Source organism: Sinocyclocheilus grahami, unplaced genomic scaffold, assembly GCF_001515645.1.
Source record: "Sinocyclocheilus grahami isolate Dianchi unplaced genomic scaffold, SAMN03320097.WGS_v1.1 scaffold683.1, whole genome shotgun sequence".
Taxonomy (NCBI): Eukaryota; Metazoa; Chordata; class Actinopteri; order Cypriniformes; family Cyprinidae; genus Sinocyclocheilus; species Sinocyclocheilus grahami.
This window is the reverse complement of record NW_015505862.1, coordinates 362435-385600: the sequence shown is the minus strand read 5'-3', so window position 1 is coordinate 385600 and position 23166 is coordinate 362435. Positions and strand designations below refer to the sequence as shown.

Here is a 23166-nt window from a genome sequence, read left to right as displayed (position 1 = left end):
TTCAACCCAAATATTCAGATGTGTGCAGTGCATTTTATGGAGGACTGTTTACTGATCCTGGTAGAGAAGATGCCGGCTGTTCTGACTCACAGACTGTAAGTAAGTTTTTTTATATTTAAAGAGTTTTTATATTTTTTATATTTAAAGAAAGTTTTTTGAGCAGTGTAGAGTAGCGCTTGTTGTTTGTCATTTCTCCGATCACAAATGCAGACATGGTTTTATGTTTACGCGGCGCGATGCAACGCAATGCGTAAAAAGACAGTAGAAGTCATTATAATCCATAATTATGTCCCCACTGGATGCAACAAATGCCTCGTTTATAATGGGTTTTATTGGTTTTGTCTCGTCGCCCCGGCCGGACACGGCATCAACAGTATGTGAGGGGCGTAACATTTCCGTCTCACGCTTGAGGTATTCAGCCAATCACAACACACTGGATAGCTGGCCAATCACAGCACACCTCGCTTTTCAGACCGATGAGCTTTGTAAAAATCGACGTGTTTCAGAAAGGCGGGGCATAGAGGAGAAACAATAATGTGTACAGTATGTGGAAAATAATGTTTTTTTTTACCTTAAACCGCATAAACACATTTCATTACACAAAATACACGAAATAATGTTCCTTTTAGCAGCATCATATGACCCCTTTAAAGAATGTTGGTAACCAAATAGTTTTGGTAATTATTACCACTGAATGGACAATAAACACTTCTCAAAATATCTTCTACGTTCCACAGAAGAAACTCATACGGGTCTGGAACGACATGAGGGTGAGTAACTGATGACGGAAATGTACTTTAAAACTTTTAATTTGGCATTACTACAAAGTGCACGAGTGTGTTAAATAGATAGTTCACCCCAAAATGAAAAATGTTGTAATCATTTACAAGTTGTTCCAAACCTGTAAATTGCAAACCTGTATCTTCTGAACACAAAAGAAGACATTTTGAACAATGTGAGTAACCAAATTGTTGCAGGTAGCCATTGACTTCCATAGTATGAATTTTTTTTTTAAATGCTATGGAAATCAGTGGCTACAGGCAACTGTTTGAATGCCAACATTCTTCAAAATATCTTCTTTTGTGTTCAGCAAAGGAATGAAACTCATACAGGTTTGGAACAAGTCCAGGGTGTGCAGTGCTTAATTTGTAATTTGTTAAAATTAAATTAAATTACATTTTTAATTTAATTAAATTTCGAGGTCCCAGAACAAAGCGGGGTGACCGATCTGGCAAGCGGGGATATTTTGCATCCGCTTCAGGTAGTTCTCAGTGCCGCCGACTTGCATTTCCTTGGTAAAATATAGGTTTGTGTACGTTTTATTTAATCTATAAAACAGTTTATTGTAAATCATTTTATTTTATGCAAAGCAAACTAAAGGGACAAGATGTCAGTCACCTAAACGAGTCACATCAGTCTTTTCGCAACGATTAATTGTTTAATTTTTACTTATAAAATTCTTATTAAATGAGTTTAAATGTAAGAAATATTGTATACATGTTTGGTCAAATATGTTGCATTAAGAACTGTATTTAACAAAAATAAAGGCAATTATCTTCTAAACGTGGTTGTGTGTAATATTTTAACTTTTGAGGTTGTAATTATCTGTAAGTACCTGTTCATGTACAAAGTAAAAAAGCTAGTATTTTTGTAAACAAACAAGAAAGAAAGAAAGAAAATAAAAGAGAGAATTCACCATTGTTACACATTTCCGATTAAGCTTTCCTTCCCCTCACACACACACACACAAATAAGTGTCCACCAATTACAGATGTAGCTTATTACCATGGAAATAAAACCTGGCATTGATAACACGCATATCTAATTTCATACTTTTATTATCATTTTATATTTAAAGGGGATAAAGTTATTGACATTATCATGCGTGCTTTTTCATGAAATATGCATGCTGTAAAACAGCATGAACATCTTTCATTGGTGCGTGAGGAGAGGGATCTGCCAAATTAGGCGCCCTATCCGGATCCAGCTTGTTCCGGCACAAATTAAGCCCTGAGGGTGCGTAAATGACACAAATGTGCAGTATGTAATATTGACAACTAATGGTTGAAATGGGCATTGCAGTCCAAATTCAAAATACTGAAGAGAGCTGTCTCTCCCGCTCCCTCCTCCTTAGACTCAACGCTCACGCGGGTTGCCAGATTGAGGACACAACAAGAACGAGCGCAATTGACAATTGAAGGCAATGAGCCCTACTTTGTAAGTTGAGTTGATTTTTCTGTGCTTTCCTCTGGTCATAGAGGTTTTTTAGATGGATGCTGAGGCTTTTTAGATCTGGTAGAATCTGCGATCTCTGATCCAGTTTGTTTGCTGGCATCGATGGCTGCAATATGCTGTGTTTTTCACCAACTGGCAACCCGGGGTGTCGAAATACTATTGGGTAAACTGGCAGTGGGCGGAGTCACACAGACCAAAACAAAAACAGGCATTCTGACACGGAACACACATTTCAAAGTAGAATAACTGGCTTTAGCATTGTTTTTCTAATGTGAACCTGGCATGTTTCCTAAATATCTGCAAACATATTATGGTATTTTTATGCCTTAGTACAGTCAAAACATTACATACAAACCTAGTCATAAAAGGGAATGCATGCAAGCATGTTGTCCGATTGTACACACTTTACACAAAGCCAGAGAAACGCTGTGTTCTTTCCAGCACAGATGCGTCACTCAAGCTGTTAGCTTATATGAACTGAAATAGTGCTCATTTGCATCCATTATGTCAACTCACCAGTCAAATCAAAGCAAGCGCTGCAGGAAGTTCCTCCAGCAGCAAAGCCCTTTTAAACCCAACAGTCTTCCCTCAACAGACAGCAACAGGGCATCTGTGAGCCCCCTCGCACGCTGTAAATGCTGTAAACTTTATCTAAAGGGAAGCTTTGACCAGTGTGTCTGATCACAGATTTCACCGCACGACCACACAGAGCATCCGATTCAATCCATCTCATCCCAGCAGGTCTTTATGAGGCAGAGCCCCACTGTATATATATATCATTTGTTTTAAAAACAAAGTAATCCAAAAATTTTTTTATATATATATATATATATATATATATATATATAAAATTATTATCTTATATTTTGAACACATTAGTGTATATAGTACATCTTAATCTTTTTTATACATATGAAAATATCAAGTTTTTGGGTAGATGCACCATGTGACGTTTTGCAACCTAAATGATGCTTGGTTTATCACAAAAAAGGTAAATTTTTCTTGACTGTGGGGCCCTGCAAGTGCAATCTTCCTGTTTTAGGTTTTTTTCTGCATGGTAGTTGCACCACATGACTTCTACATGAGTTTCTACTGGCAGTGATTATATATATTACACAGGGCTGTAAAATGAATGAACACAGACCTATTCAGATTCAGTTTTATGAATAAATTGTACCAGTTTGACTGCATGGTCCAACTGGATCCTAATGATCCTGATTGATCTGAATGGCTGAGCTGTATGCTCAAAGCCAGCTCTTGCATAACAGTGTAGAACAATATAAAAATATCATGTTGTGCTGGTACAAAAGCAACAGTTGCATCAGATGGGATGTGTACTGTTGGTAATGGAAAGACTGACTTTACTCTATATGGATGGAACCAAAGTTTCCAAAAGGGGGTTTCGCCAGTAAATGCCATAGAATAACCATTTTTGGTTCCCCAAAGATCCTTTCAGTGATCGGTATGATCTTAGTATGAAGGACATTTTAATATTCTAAAGAACCTTTTTTCTATTATAAGAAACCTTTTGTACAATGGAAAGAATACATGGATGTTTAGGGTTCACGATGGAATCATACATGCCAATAAAGAACCTTCATTTTTAATTGCAATTGAAAAGATTGACATGCCATCCATGATGGTGTTGGCATCAGTGCAGCTGCCACGTCGTAGTCCGAATATCGAAATGTGACAGACCTTGAGACGACCAGACCCCGTTCATCTCCACAATAACAAACACTGTGGCCTAGAAAAACATTCAGGCTTGTTCACGGTTCCTCCACATCTATCTGAAGAGTGGCACGTGAGAGCTTCTGCTCAAAGCCACTGTGCTGATAAACGCCGTATTAAACACAACAGACTAACTCTCACTGACAGAAACAGAGAAACCACATCATAGTAGACTGGACTGTTTAAACAGGCTGAATCGGTGCCTATTGATTGCATGACCTGCATTTACAACAGAACTGAATGCTCTGCAAAATACCTCATCCAAACATGGCCTTCTCTTTATCTGTTATTTAGGTCATCAGCAAAACATCGTATCCACCAGACATCCTTATTCACGGTAAATTAATAGAGTTTTACGTGGGTGTGAACTACATAAAGTTAAACTTGCAAGGCCATCTCCCAAAACACTACACTGCAAAAAAGATTTTCTTAGTATTTTTGTCGTTTTCTAAGTTAAAATCGAAACATTCTTGAATCAAGATGCATTTTCTTGAGAAGCAAAATGGCTTATGATATTAAGTCTTATGTTCTAAAAAATGTATCTATATTATTTTTACTATTATATATTATACTATTTTTATTTGATCTAAATGTATTTATATATTTTTTTATATATAATATTATCTTAATTCAAAGGCAAAACAATATTATTTTTGTTGCCACATTGGCAGATATTTTTCTCTCTTGTTTTAAGCAAAAACTAACAACATTTTGATATTTTTTTTCTGAAAACAAGACTTAATATCTTAAGCCATTTTTCATCTTCAAGAATGATTAGATATTTGTACTGAAAACAAGACAAAAAATACTAAGAAAGAAAAAGAGAATTATATACATTAAAGTTTGGGGTCAGTTAGAATTTATTTTACTTTTAAGTAAATACTATTTTTTTATTCAGCAAGGATGCATTAAATTGATCAAAAGTGACAGTAAAGACATTTACAAAAGATACAATGTTGCAAAAGATTTCTGTTTTAAATAAATAATCTTCTTTTGAACTTTCTATTCAACAAAGAACTAAAAAATCTTTCACGGTTTCTACAAAAATATTAATCAGCGCAACGATGATAATAATAAATGTTTCTTGAGCAGTAAATCGGCATATTAGAATGATTTCTGAAGGATCATGTGACACTGAAGACTGGGGTAATGCTGAAAATTTAGCTTTGATCACAGGAATACATTACATTTTAATATATATTCAAACAGAAAACAGATATTGTAAATTGTAATAATATTTCCACAATATTACTATTTTTACTGCATTTTTGATGAAAGAAACAAGCCTCTGTGAGCACAAAAATGGTTTTAAAAAATGACTAAAATTGTCTAAAATGGTAGCCCTTTATCTGTACTGAACTGGTTAATTAAAAAGCCTCCACGATATGGTTTACAAGCAAAATATGGTTTATTAGCAATGCTTATAAACAAAACTATAAAATGCATATTCGCCACAGAGATTTCCATGACCTTGGGAATCATGCCCGTGAGAATTGAACTGTAAAAGTTGTCCAGAGGTGGCCTGCTATGTTTTGGATGCTTCCCTAGAAATCTTCTCAACTACAGTAGCTTAACCATTAAAACTAGCATTGTCAACCTGCATCACCAGCACTGAACCAACATGTAAAACCATTATGGGGTGTGTTTCTTCGAGAGCTATAGTTCCAACCACGTAAGTTTGCGAATGTTCGTTTGAACTATGGTTTCGGGAAACACCGAATCGTTGAACTATGTTGGTAATGACAGAACTTGCGATCCCAGTTGGTTAACAATACTTTTAGGAAACGCACCCCTGGTCGTTTTAGCAGGGAGCTTCCATAAAGTTCTCCACACGTTTGTGTTTGTGTATCAGCTCAGTTCACTCACCCTCCAGGCCCAGCTGGGAGGTGCTTTGACTCTTCTTCCCCAGTCCCACCATGGCGGCCATCTTGGCTCCGAAGCTGGAGCGCCTCTTCTTGTCGTCGTCCTCGTCGTCGTTCCTGCCCAGCGAGCACATGTCTCCACCCACACTGGAGCTCTTGGTGATGTTGGAGCCCGGGGTGGCCGTCTGAGCCCTGTGTTTCATTTTAGATGTTAACTCACTGTCAGCCATGTCAGGTGCAGGAGATACAGGAAGAGGAAAGGAGAGGAGGACAGGGACAGGGACAGGATTCAGCTACAGGATTTAGGAGAAGGGTGAAGGACAGACACACGGGTACAACATACACAAGACGGGACATCTACTGAGGAGCATAAGCGTGACCTGCATCTATGGAGAGCTGCAGGAATTACGTATTTTTGTATGCCAAAACCCAGAAATGAGTTACATTATAAAACGGATAGTTCCGGTCCTTGATTCTGATTGGAGAACCAGCTAAGGGCGTTATAAATTCACTGTAAACCACGTTTTTTTAGCTTCGCATCATGCCTAACAACGCCCCTTAGATATTATAAATTCACTGTAAACCACGGCTTCTTGGGGCTTATTGCTTTATTTTAGCACTGTCCTGAAGTCACCGGGATTTTTGAATGGGTTTTTGGTTGAATTCCTGAAATAAGGTCTGTGTTAACACAAACTCTAGAAATGTTCACATTTTATTCTACAACATAAAATACATCAGTAATACCCTCTTGTGATTTTTTTTAAAGCTTTTCCTTTGTCTTGAAAAAGGTGTTAGCCGACAAGTGTCTAAATTGGACTACAGAGGTTATTGAGGACATTAAAGGTGCAGTAGGAGATTTTGGAAAATGCTAACTTTAGCCTGATAGCACTGAAAGTGAACGTCCCACCCTCCCTGCAATCGCCGTCCAAAGCCACGCCCCCTGAACGCATTTACACTCACAGACCAGAGACAACATTACTACAATAGGCTTCATCAGCGGTTCCCAATTCCAGCCCATGTTCTGAAGTGAGTAAACTTCAACGGATTTCCCTGCTCAGGGAGTAGGGAGCAATGAACACTGTGTAGGGATCATATCGACCGGAACACGGTTCATGCACGTAGCTCACTTCTAACGAGCTGGCGCGAGGACTGGATTAACCGCTGGGCTACATCATGTGCCATTCACCGGTGAGAAAACTTTAAAAGTACTACAATACCAGGAAGGAAGATCGGGTTGTTGATATTTATTTGCCATCCTCGCTCTGTCTGCACAGCGTGCGTGAACGCGCTGATGACGTATCCTGTCTGCGCGAACAGGGTGCGCAGAGGTATGCTAATACATACGTTGACAGGCAGGTAGGAAAGCATATTAAAATGCTCGGACCGAGCATTTTGATTGGACGAACATTTCTTGATCATACGCCTTCCACAGAATATATAAATACAGATAAATACATACAGACCACTTAACTTAATGATTGCTATCGTAATGTGAAGAGACTTTCAACCAGCATAACAAAAAAAATTTCTGAAGACAATCACCTATTGCACCTTTAAATATCATCACACCGAACAGATAAACTCATCTGATCACTAGTCGCTTTCACAGCCTCATTATGTTTATAATCTTGCTCTTGTAAACTATTCTGACTCAAACTTTCAGAGAAAATGTTTTTAAATAGAGATGGTGTAGTTTGTTTATAGCCTACTTGAAGCCTATGCTTCACAATTCATAGAAGTGTTCATTTGTGAAGATTATATGACGAAAAAAACATGCAAAACATGTAAAACTCATAAACTGGTTACAGAGCTTATTTTTTGCAATTATCCAAAAGCCAATGGAAAAACCTTGGAACCAGGCTGATGCAAACATTTATGGGTTGGTCAACAAAAACACACCCATAGCACCTAACAAGAGAAATTCATGAAACTTGGACAACTCTGTGGGTCCTGAGACCTGTCTGAGCCTGTTTTTGCACATCAATCTGTCTTGACAATTGCTTGACAATCCCTCATAAGGCTGCGGTTCTCTCGGTTGGTTGTGCATCTTTTTCTTCCACACTTTTTCCTTCCACTCAACTTTCTGTTAACATGCTTGGATACAGCACTCTGTGAACAGCCAGCTTCTTTGGCAATGAATGTTTGTGGCTTACCCTCCTTGTGAAGGGTGTCAATGATTGTCTTCTGGACAACTGTCAGATCAGCAGTCTTCCCCATGATTGTGTAGCCTAGTGAACCAAACTGAGAGACCATTTTGAAGGCTCAGGAAACCTTTGCAGGTGTTTTGAGTTGATTAGCTGATTGGCATGTCACCATATTCTAATTTGTTGAGATAGTGAATTGGTGGGTTTTTGTTAAATGTGAGCCACAATCATCACAATTAAAAGAACCAAAGACTTAAACTACTTCAGTCTGTGTGCATTGAATTGATTTAATACACGAGTTTCACAATTTGAGTTGAATTACTGAAATAAATTAACTTTTCCACGACATTCTAATTTATTGAGATGCACCTGTAACTTGATGTTACTAGTATATTAGATTTTAGTATTTTGCACAGTTATACCCTATAGTGAAAAAATATACTAAAATGTATTTGAAATACATTTATTTTGTGCTAAGTATACTGCAAATACATTTACATATTTATGAGCTTAATAAAATACCCTGCAATTGTACTGTTGGTATACTAGTCTGCTAAATTGGAACTACTAATTTTGTACTTAATGCAGTTTAATTGTGCGAAAGTAGTCCAACTAAAGATGAACCGAAGTATATCTGATTGTGCTAAAGTGGAACTCTTGCAAGTATACTTCAGGTACTGTACACTTTAAATAGCTTGCATTTAAAGACCAACATTATACCGAAATCATAGAATCCTTATTAAACGTGTTTTAGATATGAAAACACATTTTATGCATAATATTAAGAAATGTGCAATAAAGAAAGTTTCATTCTAATTTTATATCAGTAAGTCAATAAGTGTGTTAATGGATTTGAAGCGTACTTAATATGAAATAAATGCATTTTAAATCTTTTTTTATTTTATTTTACTAGGGTAATGGTGTCATGAGGTCTAAAGACTGTGCTGCTGTGTCTATTTTGATCTGCCATAACAGACTGCTGTAAAAAATAAAAACTGCTCTAGTATAAAGTCAGACTCTACGCCATTAATTTAACCAATCAGAATTAACTATTTTAACTGAAAAGGTTGAATTTAGCATATCTTATAGAAAGGTCAGTATGTATAGAGACTGTAAGTATCTATACACAGAGACACAGTTTGCAGATAGCTTATATAATGACCTATTTAGATGACATGAGACAAGCTCTCGAGTCAAACACGGAGAAAATAATGAGACGGTGACTCATCAAACTCTCTTGAGAAAATATGAGAGGACGGCTTTAGGATACAAACATGAGATCTGATCCTATGCCAGTGACCCGTCTGACTAATAGAAACCACAGATTACTGTGTGTGTTTTCTGTGAACGTCACGTTTTTAGCTGATTTTTTTTTTCTGTGTAGGTTTGTATTTACCATATAAAATACTATTGGAGGAGACTTTTTCATTGACACTGAGCTGAAACATTTGTACGGCTGTGACGACAAAGATGAAGCTGTTTCTATGAAAACTGTATCTTCTAGCCTCAACTTTGCTCTGAATGTTAAAGTCTTCATCAGGCATCGTGCTAATTATGATTTGAAATACGCCTCTACAACCTGATATTGCTTGTGATGTGGATATTAAAAGTTTTCAGTAAGTACTATTATTGTAGCTATGCAAACAATTGTCTATAACTTGATAAAATAGTCTCAACAAACTTCTATTCTTGAAATATTGTCCTTGGGATTTTAGACAAGGTTTCTGAGCAAAAAAAAAAGACAATTTTACAACCTACTAATTTTCTCCCCAATCTGTGCCCTTTGTGTCTAAAGTTGGGATCCTGCAGAAGGAACTGCAGAGCAGTAGGTGCTACACAAGACTAGAAACAAGGTTTTACCTACACAGTATAGTTAGTTCTTCTAGTGTTTAAGATTGTGATTACAATTGTGATTTTTGCATATTTTTGGACCTGGTTGAAGGTTTTGAGCTCTGAGAAATGCAGTATATTTTCATTGTGCATCAAGCACTTTTAGTTTATATGAACTCATGTAGTGACAAGTCTAAAGTTTTATACATATCGAAAGCGTTGTATGTCTATATTTATATGGTCTGAACACTGTAGTTCAAAAATGTGGGGTCAGTGAGGTATTATTATTATTATTATTCAGCAAGGATGCATTAAATTGATCAAAAGTGACAGTAAAAATGATTTATGTTACAATAATGTAAAAAAGTAGCAAAACTGTTTTCAACACTTAAAATGTAATTAAATAGAAAATGGTTTTAAATCAGGGGTATTCAACTGATTTGATTTTTAATCAAATAAATGCAGCCTTCATGAGCAGAACAGAATCTTTTAAAAACATTACAACATTTTATCGACCTGTTTAATGCCCTAAACTGGAGTTTCCTGGAGTACTGGATCTCTATGATGCTGACATGACCTGTGGCAGGAAAGGTGTTTTTTTTGTCAAGTCTTGTCAGGTAAAAAAAGGCTAATTTGTCTTTGATGAGCCACCTCCATTTCATCTTTTCTTGGCACTTAACCTCAAGCTGCAGCAGCTCAGTGCTTCGGTGGAAACTCCGGAAAGCAATGAAGAGGAGGAGCTAACATGTGCAATAACAGACAGGAAATGACCTTGCCTGGCTTTGACAACAGCATCTGACTCTATGAATGAGATTCCCCATCATTAACCCAACATGAATGACCAAAAGAGACATAAAATGTTTTCAAGAGCACGGCCGCTACTTTGAAATGATCGTAACCTAATAAAAATGCGGTCTGCAGTACATCTGTACAAGAGAGTCTCGGAGTGCTGGTTATGTAAAAACTCAGTTGCTAATTGCTGAAAAATTCTGTTAACGACATTAAAATTCTATTTTATCTTCTGTAGCGTTTTTAATGATCACAAACACTTCATCTATATTCAATTAGTGACCCACAAATGGCACTGAAAACTTATTGAAGTGGAAATCGCTGGAAATGCTTGAGAACCGAAGCTTTTTTTCTTGGTTCTGCTCTAATTGGAGTGGAGACGGCAGCTGTTCATGCGACTCTCCCCAGGGTCACTGAGATGACTGTGATGTTATGTAAGACACAAGCTCTTTTGGGACAGTATGTTGAATTGTATGGCAGTGGAGAGAGGTGTCATCCACAACTAACAAACACACAACTGGATTACAGGACAGTGAGAAGAGTGAAATGACAGTGTCATTTCTTTTTTAAAGTGCATTTTGATTTTGGTCTAATCGAGAATTATGCTTTCTGGTTTAAACCTGTTTTTGATTTTGTTGTCTAAAAGCAAACAATGCTTCCCATAGAATTGAAATTCATTAATTAATGAAATAAAAATAAAAACATAAAAATAAACATGAAATGTAATACAAGTACAAATGCATTTATTATTTTTATTTCATTTATGTATGTATTTATTTTTTCGTATTTTTGCTTAATTGACATTAAACATGCCGGCTAGCTTTACTGACTGCATTGAACTTATTTACATTTTTTATAAATTTTTCCTGTGTTTTTTTAAGTACATATCAGAAAATATGATGCATAATTAAAAACGACATTATAATAAACATTAAGATCTTTCGAAGTTGTCTTTATAGCAAGTGAGATTTTTTCTTTCATTCATTATAGCTTATTTAGCTTTTGTTTATGGTGAAATTAATCTGTATAAAGCCAAAATATATTATTATTAGATCCTGACCTATTTATAGTTTTGCCAATTTTATTGTCCGATATGAGCCTGTAGCAGATATATTGGCATTGGCGAATATGCCGCAGATCTGCCACCAACATTTTTTACAGGACATATAATGAAGATAAAATGCTTGAAATGGTGTAATTACTTAGTTTGTCCAGCAGGACGTGCTCCATAGTTTGCTACTGCCGACAAGCCAACTTTTTCACTTTTCCCTCATTTGCTACATTAGTAGGGCCCTGATTTCCGCGATGCAGAAAACGCAGACGGAATCGCGGAATCCATTCATAAAAACGGAATTGACTGTATAACGTGGAATTTCACGGAATTTGTCTTATTTTTGATGAATGAATAAAAGAACAGGTCAGTACACTTAAATCAAATCGCGATGTAGACTAGTGTCTGTGAATATTAAACTGCAAAAAGACTATTTAAATACAAATCCTCACGTTCTGCGTGTTCATTTGATTACCAGAAAATACACAACACAGAATTTGTGAGAAAAAATAAAATAAACATTTCATAGAAATGTTAAAAAATAAAGTTTATTGTTAAATTGTTAAATACTCTGCCTCGATTACATATCTTTGTCACATTTGAGTGATCACTGCAAAAAAATGTGTTTATATATTCCGTTTATGTATATACTGTATTCTATATTCAGTACCAGTCAAAAGTTTGGACACACGAATGGGAAGTGTGTTCAAAATTTGACTGGTACTGTACCATAAAGGATATCGGCTGATATATCGATATCAGACTTTTTTTTTACTCCTTAATATCGTATCGGCCCCCAAAAACCCATATCGGTCGGGCTCTAATTATTATACTGGGTTACACTTTATTTCGATAGTCCCCTTTAGACATTCTAATAACTTTAAGTAACTTTGTAACTACATGTCAACTACATGTCAACTAATTCTCATTAATTTGCAACTACATGTCTACTAACTCTCAGAGTAGACTGTTAGGGTAGGTTTAGGGTTAGTAGAATAAGTTGACAAAGAAAGTGTTAGAAGATATTAAGCAGACAGTCTACTAATACTCTACTAACTGCTAGTTGACATGTAGTTGCAAAGTTACTTACTGTTAATAGAATGTCTAAAGTGGACTATCGAAATAAAGTGTTACCTAATCTTTTTTACTTTGTATGAATATGTTTGTAAAATAAATATATATATTTAATAATATTTATAATAATAATTCATATTTTTTCCACATTCATATTAAATCAAAATTTAAGGTTTCAATCAAACCTTAAATATAACTTGACAAAAACGATTACATTTGCCTGTAACGTTTTTGTATTTCTGTTTCGTTTGTCCAAAAAAACCTTTTTTTTTTTCAGTGTGCTAACAACTTGACATGCACACAAGAACGCATACTATGTAAATAAAACTATTTCCTAGCTCTCCTCATTCCTAAACTCTTATTTCATGAGATTTACATGGGAATACATCAGATATTTAGAGGCATGATCGCACTAGCTGGAGGACACTAAGTTAGAGGACATTAGCTGAAGGATGCTAGCTGGAGGACACTAAGTTAGAGGACATTAGCTGAAGGATGCTAGCTGGAGGACACTAGCTGGGTTTATGAGATGCTTTGCATCTAACCTCTCAGGTTCCTCCTCTTCTTCCTCTTGCTCTGGGTTGACAGTAGCCCCACCCACCTCCCCATCATGCCCCGCCCCCTGTGCACTCGCTGTAGTGGCTTCCACCTGCTCTTCCACAGAGACAGCGCTCTCCTCTCCATGACTCTGAAGAGCCTCCGCACGGCTGACACACACACACACACACACACACACATAAACCATGCCACAACACCATGAAAGGAAGCATGCAAGACAGAAAAGACACAGAAAAGACAGATATAAGCCTAGCAGACATGAGATGAAGAAAAGAAAAGAAACCTTGAGCAAAATAACAGTATGAAAATGTGAAAAATGAACTCTCTTTGTGAACAAGAGCGATGCTGTCATATACTGTGAGATTCTCTTGAGAGTTTCAGTCCTTCTGTTAATAGGTGAATCTTTTATAACTAGCGAAAAACGTCCAATCCATATTTCAAAAATACATTTTAGGCTATAAACACTTTTTGCATTGCAACATTCATGAAAGGTAAGCTTTTCTCCTCAAAATGATCATTCTCGTTTGTGCGATATGAAAATATTTAATAATACAATGTAATAATGAAAATCAATGAATTATTTTTAAAGAAATTAATACTTTTATTCAGCAAGGATGTATTACATTAATCAAAAGAGACCATCACGTTTTTTTTTTTTAAATTCTTACAGAAATTCTATTTCAAATAAATGCTGTTCTTTTGAACCTATTCATCAAAGAATTCTGAAAAAATCACAGCTTCCACAAAAAATATGAAACGGTTTTCAACACTGAAGCAAATCAGCATACTAGAACGATTTCTGAAGGATCATGTGACACCGAGGACTGGAGTAATGATGCTAAAAACTCACAGGAATAATTTACATTTTAAAATATATTACAATAGAACATAAATTGCAATAATATTTCAAAATACTATTGTATTTACTGTAACAAATAAATGCAGCTTTCATGAGCATAAGTGAGTTCTTTCAAACCATTAATAAATCTTGCCTTACCAAACTATATGAATTGCATTACAGTAAAAATTATTGATATGTAATTGAGAACTGATATTTGTTTCCCTTTTGTTTTGAAGGTAAATATGAGTTGGACATTTCTTCTTGAGATTCACCTACACAAGTTTGCTCAAAACCATGTGATGTGGTCTCAGTCATTGGTAAACACACTCTTGGCAAGTTCAGAGGCTCGGATCACTTCACAAGCAGACAGAGCCCAACCTGAACTCACCAGAAGCACAGTAAGTGTGTTCCTGACTGCAGACACATCCACAGCTATCAGGGTAAGAGGGTTTACTGTGCACTTACCTGATCCTGCGGCTCGCTCGCACCCTTTCTGACTGGACAGACATGTAGCTCGTGCTGCTAAGCCGAGATGCGCTCGACATAGCGGACACGTCGCTTACATCACTGTCCGACGACCTCATGGAGAGACTGTCCATCCCACGCTGTGAGGGGGGGAAAAACATGCTGATTATTACATTAAAATAATGCTGCACAAACTGCCTTCTAAACAGGAACTGCATCAATCTCACAATTGATTCCTAGTCCTTATTTCCAGTGTAAAGTGTGTTAAATGTAGCCTAGGTAGTCAGCTCATATGTTTTAAAACAGAACCAATAATTAAAAGGTTTAGAAAAGTCACAAAAGATGCCATATTCCAGAACACACACCGCTCTCAGCTGTCAAAAACCAGATTTTATATAACTTATACAATTAATCAAAAGAGAACAGAGGACAGGAAGGAGATCAGCTGTTATATAACGACAGGATTCACAGCGCTCATCTTCTCTTATAGTAAACTCTACACGGATTCTATATTTCAGCAGTGTATCAGGAACACAGGTTTGACAGATACTTGACGCTTTATGTAACCATGAGAAACAGCTTGTGTGAGGACCTAAGCAGGCACAACATGACAAAGCAACAAACAGTAAATCCTTAATGCTAATCTAAAGAGTTTTTGTTCTCACTAACTGCAACCAAACACTGCACGATAAGCCGTTTTGGTGGTCGCTTGGGTTTTATTTGTGTCGTGCTGCACTGAGAAGCTCCGCCCACTGCAAAATCTCATCGGTCCAAAACTCATTTAACATGATGTGGCCACAAAAAGTACTTGGATACTGAAAAAAAACAAAAACACAAACTTTTAAAAGTTTGGGGTCGGTAAGATTTTTTGATTTGTTTTTGAAAAGAAGTCTCTTAATCTCACCAAGGGTGCATTTTTTTTATCAAATAAAAACAGTAATATTGTAAAATATTATTACAGTTTAAAATAACTGCTTTCTATTGTAATATATTGTAAACTGTAATTTATTCCTGTGATCAAAGCTGAATTTTCAGCAGCATTACTCCAGTCTTCAGTGTCACATGATCCTTCAGAAAATATTATAATATGCTGATTTGCTGCTCAGGAAACATGATTATTATCATCATGTTGAAATTATTTGTATAAATTATCATTTTTGTTCAGGATTTTTGATGAAAAGAAAGTTAAAAAAACTGCATTTATATAAATACAAGTATTTTGCAACATTATAAATGTCTTCACTGTTATTTTTGATCAATTTAATGCATCCTTGCTGGATAAAAGTACACTGTAAAAAATGACCGTGAATTTAACGGTAAAAGACTGTAAAAATGCTACAGTATTTACGGTAAAATTCCGGTAACCACAGCTGCCGTTTTTTTACCGTAAATTTTACGGAATTTTTTTTACAGTGTATTAATTAACTTTCGTTTATTAATTACTGAATCTTACTCACCTCAAGCTTTTGAATGGTAGTGTAACATAGGTTGTAAATTACAGACTTTAAAACAATGGATAAACCATTTAAAATGAAAAGCAATGGTCAAATGTAGTCAAATGTTAGTGAATTGTGTTAATATGATTCTCTACACACTGATTGAACACCAGTGTGAACTTGAGATAAACTGACTTCAAACATCCACTAGATATGACCAAAACATCAGTTTATTAAAAATGTTTGCACAAATTGCTAATCTTTCGCACAGTGTAACATCACAACAAAACCCGCCCAATTGCTACTCAAAACTAGCCCAATTGCATTTCGAGGGGGGGTCAACCATTAAAAATTGCATTGCTAAAATACACGTTTTTTTTGGTGGGGTTCCCCAGTAAAATTCGCATTTCAGTGGCTAAATATTGTGTTATTGGGGTCGCTTCAACCCGCTGCAACAGTGTAAAAGTAGCCCAATTCTGCGGGAAAACCCTGAACTTGGCAACACTGTCACTGGGCCAGTAACCTCAAAGGCACAACAAAGGGACAACCGTCTTTACTCCTATAGCCCAAAGTATACGTTGTTTTTGTATGTGTACGCTAGCGTATGCGTACAGTCAAATGTGTAGCCTTTCAAAGTGTACTCCACTTGATAGTGTGCACGAACTCAGGCAGTCGACACATACGCTCTAGAAAGCTTCGTCTTTGTCCAGCGCCTGTGCTATTTTTCTCCAGAAGTTATGACTGATGAAAATGTTGTTGTACTGTTTTAAAATAAAGTTGCGTCTGTCTCATAACCCCCTCTCAGAGCGCTTGTCAATGAGTCTTTCTGTTGTTGTTGCAGTCTCCGTAATATTGTTGCTGTTCCATCTCTTTAGTTTCATTTTCTACTGTGAAACAGCAGCCCGGGCCAGTGCTTGTGGAACAACTGAGTAGTGCAAAACACACTCAATGTGCATGTGCAAACTGCGCATACAAAGTAAATCGGGTGGTGCGTGTACCATTCTGGTCAAAAAAATGGCAAAGTATACTTTGTTTTTACGAGTATGCAAGGGTCTGCGTACAGTGCGCGTGACGCAAATTTCATCACCAGAATAGTATGTGTGTACTGTACGCACAGCATCTGATTTTTGTAACCGCACATACTTTGTACGCACAGTTCGCACATGCGCATTGAGTTTGTTTTGCACTAATCAGTTGTTCCACAAGGTGGCAGCACTGGCTCGAGCTGTTGTTTCATAGTACAAAACGAAACTAAAGAGATGGAACAACATCAAAACAGCGGAGACTGCAACAACTACACCCCCATTGACAAGCGCTTGTGTGAGGGGGTTATGGGATAGACACAACTTTAAGCTAAAATAGTATAAAGACGTTTTTAATGGTCATAACCTCTGGAGAAAAATAGCGCAGACACTGGACAAAGATGAAGCTGAAGTACACCTGAAATGGACTATATTTTGAAATACTTGGGCCTAAATTTGCGTTACATGCACTGTACACAGACCCTTGCGTGTACGTAAAAACCTAAGTATTCTTTGGGCTTAAAGGGTGCATATTAGCACTTTATATTAGTAATGTACCCTTAAGGTGATAATGTGCACTCTAATGGTACTATTATGCACCCTTTAGTGGTTAAGAAGATGTCTTTTTGAAGGAACTGCCCCAGTGATAAGCTGTTGTAGTACACTTTTTGTGTGTGTAGTTTCTCTTTTGAAGTACACTTTTTGCAAGTTAAAACTTGCACACTTTAAATAAACTCTTTATACAAGACCGTTCAAAAGTTTGAGGCCAGAAAGTTCAAATGTTTTTTGTTTTTTTTTAAAGTCTCACCACTGGTTTTACTGTAGTAAAAATACAGTAATATTGTGAAATATTATTGCAATTTAAAACAATTGTTTTCTATTTTTCAGGATTGTTTGATGAATGGAAAGTTCAAAAGAACAGTATTTAAATAAAACAGAAGTAGTTTATAACAGTGTGCAAGTATTTACTGTCACTCTTGATCAATTTAATGCATCCTTGCTGAATAAAAGTATGCATTTCTTTTAAAGAAACTGACCTCAAACTCTTGAACTTTTGTGTAGTTGTTTTAAGCGATGTTTTAAACTCTTTTAGCAATTCTACGCAATCATATACACTGCTTATTCCAGCATACACACACACACACACACACACACACACACACACGCACGCACGCACACACACACACACACGTCTCCAAAGGTTGTTTTGGAGGGCTTTATGTTGGTGCCACACAAACTCAATCTGTATACAATACCTGCATCTCCATTCTCTGACACTGTTGACTCTGACACTACAGCTGATGTGTGGATGAGAGGAAAACAAAACAGTTTAGACAGACACACAATGTGATGATGGACACACACTCTCACACACAAACAGAGTTTAGATGGATTTCATTCAGAAACTCATCACTCCTAACATGCCGAAACAAATGTAAAACAGATCTGAGAAATCCAACACCAAAAAAACAACCCTTTAAAAGACGTAAAGCATCAAAACAAAGAACTGATGCATACTTTGAGCAAAGGTTAATGAAATACAGAAATCTCAAACACACACTACAGACAGACCACCATCGGTAGCCTATTTTCCCCACTACATACTACAAGCAATGCTACAATTTACAAAGCATTTATAATCACTCACATGCTATCGTCTCAATTCGGCTCTCATTTCAAGTTTCATTTGAAAAGCAAAATCTTATAAAATGACATTTACAACAAAAAGGCCATTATCAGTTCAGTAGCTTTCCAAAATCCCACAAGCCTCCACTTTTCCCATTTTAGTGCTGTAAATGTAATGATTCATGTAGTTTATTCTATTGCTCTGCTTTTCATATTTACTTCAATTGTAAGTAATAATAATTCCAGAAACGAAAACGTACATGTTTGTGTATCATAAGGCATCAGTGAGAACTGTTCGTCTCAGAATCAATAAAAGTGTGTTAATTAATTCATCATGTAAATGACTAGGAATGTGGCCTTACGTCTGTCTACCTCAAGTTGCTATAGTGAAAAATTAGCAGTTCAATTTGATGACTCTACTTGAACCTTCAGAAGGTTCAGTCTTAGCCAGCAGCAACAAGAGCAGCGAGAGCAGAAATCTAGATCCCTCAGAAGCACACTAGAATTGATCTACTCTACTAAGGGCCGATGAAGAGCACAGGTTGTGCCATACCAAGAGCTTTCTTCTGCTGGTCCTCCCATGTCACCTCTGAAGTTACAACACAAGCAGAAACAAATCAATGCTCCTGCTTAACAAAACTGTTAATTAGATGTGCGTAGTACAGGCCTGCAGCGCGCACATACTGTATAAGGCACATTTAAGCATGTCCAATTTACAATTTTCCACAATTTACCCTTATAGTGTTAAAAAGTTATTTTTTCTCTAAAAACGAAATATATATATATATATATATTATTTCACTTGCATTAATTAATTAAAAAAGAACAGGAAACAAAAATTTTATTTTAGTAATTTATTAGTAGTAATTTATATAATTGATTTATTTTGTATATATTTTATATAAAAATACTAAAAAACATAGCTTTAGTTCTAACTATGAAAGTGAAGCTGATGTTTTAGGTCTGTTTTTTTAAGGAGTGCTATTGAGCCATCTACATGTGATTGAAGGTATTCAGTTTACACATGAGTACAGTGGCTTAAAAAACATAATAATAACCAATTATTCTTATTCTTAAATTAATATTAAATCCCACATAACTAGAACAATAGCGCAGCGTGGTGTGAAACCAGAATTTCTAAACATTTTCAATAACAAAATAGGTTTTTAATGGCATCACCAACACAATCATAGCATACTATATACCTGATGACACCCGTATAAACAGTAAGTACTGCAAATGTTTACAACATCTACTTGTACTAAATCTATCCAGCACAAACACACAATAAAACACCACAGAGAGATTCACACGCTCACACACACTTGCCTTTCCTCCCATTGACAGCTGAGGGAGCTGCAGGCTTTTCCTGGGATTCTTGTGTGGGAAACGGCACACACATAAACAGAGGGTGAGTCGAATGATCAGTGTGTCCCACAAACACACAGGAACACTCTAACCAAGTTAAAACACACACACATGCTCACGCTCAAGAGAAGTTACCAACACTATTAAAATAAAGTAAAATAAATAAATATTGCTGTATGCTAAATAAATGATGTAAAGAAACAGGCACTCAGACAATGTTCAGAACAGCATACTACTCCACTGTTTTTGTGCAGTGTGCAGTTACTAGCATGCTACTGACTGTGTTATTGAAATAATCGCAAGCAGTATACAGTGCATAGGGCCCTATGATTTCTGCAATGCAGAAAATGAATACAGAATCTATAATATATAATGGAATTTACTGTATAATGCAGAATGTCACAGCAAAGTTTGGATTAATAAAACAAAAGTAGGGCTGTACAGTTGAAATCACGATTTGGACTAAAATCTGTGAATATTAAACAGCAAAAGACTGTCATTTGAATATGAAGTGTGCATGTTCTGCTTGTCTCTGTCTAATATACATACTGAAGCACGCATTACGCATTTATGAATTCAACTGATTACCACAGTTTTTGACAAATAAAAGAAAAAAGAAAAATGAAACCATTTAAAAAATTGAAATGCAATTTATAGAAAAAAAACAACAACATTTCATTGGGCACTATTACTGTTACATTTTTAAAGCTGCAGTCCGTATCTTTTGGCGCTCTAGCGGTTAATGAACAGAACTGCATGCGTCTTGCGGAAGAACATTGCGACTGGAGCTACGTCTCTCTGTTTATGTCTATGAAGAATCACGCAGGCTACTCCGCAGCGGTTCCACCAGAACCAGTCTGAAATATAAAATATAAATCCGAATATAAAAACTACTTACAGGTGTACTGTAGTGATTCAGGACAAACCAAAAACACGGTTTGGAAAATGGATTCATGATGTACTCGCTTATTATATAAATTTTGTACATTTTGAACACAGAAAAATTACGGACTGCAGCTTTATGAATTTTGTGAATTCGAAGTTTTATGAATTCAACTGATTAACACTTCTTGATTATTCATATTTAAGTAAACCATTAAAATAATTAAGAAAAAATAAGTGTATACTGTGCAGTATGCAGTACACTAGTATTTATAAGACCCTAAGTGCATAACGTGTAGTATGCATTAAGCAGTACACTAGTATTTATAAGGCTCTAAGTGCATACCGTGTAGTATGCATTGAGCAGTACGCTAGTATTTATAAGACCCTAAGTGTGTACGCATTAATCAGTATACTAGTATTTGTAAGGCCCTAAGTGTATACAGTGCAGTACACATTAAGCAGTACACTAGTATTTGTAAGGCCCTAAGTGTATACAGTGCAGTACGTATTAAGCTGTAGACTAGTATTTGTAAGGCTCTAAGTGCATACAGTGCAGTACGCATTAAGCAGTACACTAGTATTTGTAAGGCCCTAAGTGTATACCGTGTAGTATGCATTGAGCAGTACGCTAGTATTTATAAGACCCTAAGTGTGTACGCATTAATCAGTATACTAGTATTTGTAAGGCCCTAAGTGTATACAGTGCAGTACGCATTAAGCAGTACACTAGTATTTGTAAGGCTCTAAGTGTATACAGTGCAGTACACATTAAGCAGTACACTAGTATTTGTAAGGCCCTAAGTGTATACAGTGCAGTACGTATTAAGCTGTAGACTAGTATTTGTAAGGCTCTAAGTGTATACAGTGCAGTACACATTAAGCAGTACACTAGTATTTGTAAGGCCCTAAGTGTATACAGTGCAGTACGTATTAAGCTGTAGACTAGTATTTGTAAGGCTCTAAGTGTATACAGTGCAGTACACATTAAGCAGTACACTAGTATTTGTAAGGCCCTAAGTGTATACAGTGCAGTACGTATTAAGCTGTAGACTAGTATTTGTAAGGCTCTAAGTGTATACAGTGCAGTACACATTAAGCAGTACACTAGTATTTGTAAGGCCCTAAGTGTATACAGTGCAGTACGTATTAAGCTGTAGACTAGTATTTGTAAGGCTCTAAGTGTATACAGTGCAGTACACATTAAGCAGTACACTAGTATTTGTAAGGCCCTAAGTGTATACAGTGCAGTACGTATTAAGCTGTAGACTAGTATTTGTAAGGCTCTAAGTGTATACAGTGCAGTACGCATTAAGCAGTACACTAGTATTTATAAGGCCCTAAGTGTATACTGTGTATACCACACAGTATACACTTAGGGCCTTATAAATACTATTGTACTGCTTAATGCATGTACAGTAAGTAGTACACTAGTATTCCATTCCGAACATAGCTGGACACACACCTGGCTCAGAAGCCTGCGAGACGAGCGGTGAGGATGATGATGGAGCAGCAGCAGGAGGAGGAGGAGGGGCGGGAGCAGGAGCTGGAGGGGGAGGAGCATGTGTGGGTGGGGGAGTGGCAACTGAAGAAGGTGGATGGGCGTGTGCAGGAGGGGGAGGAGCATGTGTAGGAGGCAGTAAGGGGGCATGGGTGGCAGCAGGGCCCGGGACAGGAGACTCCATCCCCATATGAGCTTTGATGATGACAATGAAGACAACAGGATTGGCAGAGACAGAGTTGTGGACAAAAAGACAAAAAGAAACACAAGAAAATTAACGAGAGGATCACATGGATTAATATTTATAAAATGTATTGATGCACCAAGAAAAAAAAAAGAAAGATCATAAGCCTTAAAATAGTTACAGGCTACTATAACAGATATTTGTTAACCGAAACTTTGACATGAGAAAAAAAGCAGTGTCCACATGAAATTATCCACTTTAACTTATTTACTATAGTTAATTATAGTTTATCATATTTTCTTGTGATATAATATTTACTATTTTCATAATTTATAATAATGCAATTTCCCAGAATATTTTTATTAGCTTTATTATTTGGTAAAATAGTTTTTTTTTCCAACTCTGAGCTTGTGTAATATGTAAACTATTGTTCAAAAGTTTGGGAATTTATTATATATATATTATTGGTTTTATCACCAAGGCTGCAATTTATTTGATCAAAAATACAGATACATTTCTTATTATTGCATAGAAATCTTTTGTAGAAATGTAAAAGTTTTTACTGTT

At 36.3% G+C, this 23166-nt stretch overlaps 1 protein-coding gene across 1 annotated transcript in view; it reads right to left on the bottom strand.

The window, feature by feature from the left end:
* Positions 1 to 23166, bottom strand: part of LOC107559391 (regulating synaptic membrane exocytosis protein 2-like) — an 87365-nt gene that overhangs the window by 11864 nt on the left and 52335 nt on the right. Inside the window, exons 25-31 of the mRNA XM_016243188.1 lie at positions 22380 to 22610; positions 19994 to 20041; positions 19218 to 19253; positions 18273 to 18336; positions 14581 to 14742; positions 13262 to 13423; positions 5833 to 6020 (exon numbers count right to left, since the gene is read on the bottom strand). Coding sequence (XP_016098674.1) covers positions 5833 to 6020; positions 13262 to 13423; positions 14581 to 14742; positions 18273 to 18336; positions 19218 to 19253; positions 19994 to 20041; positions 22380 to 22610 — 891 coding nt within the window. The remainder of the gene's footprint in view (positions 1 to 5832; positions 6021 to 13261; positions 13424 to 14580; positions 14743 to 18272; positions 18337 to 19217; positions 19254 to 19993; positions 20042 to 22379; positions 22611 to 23166) is intronic.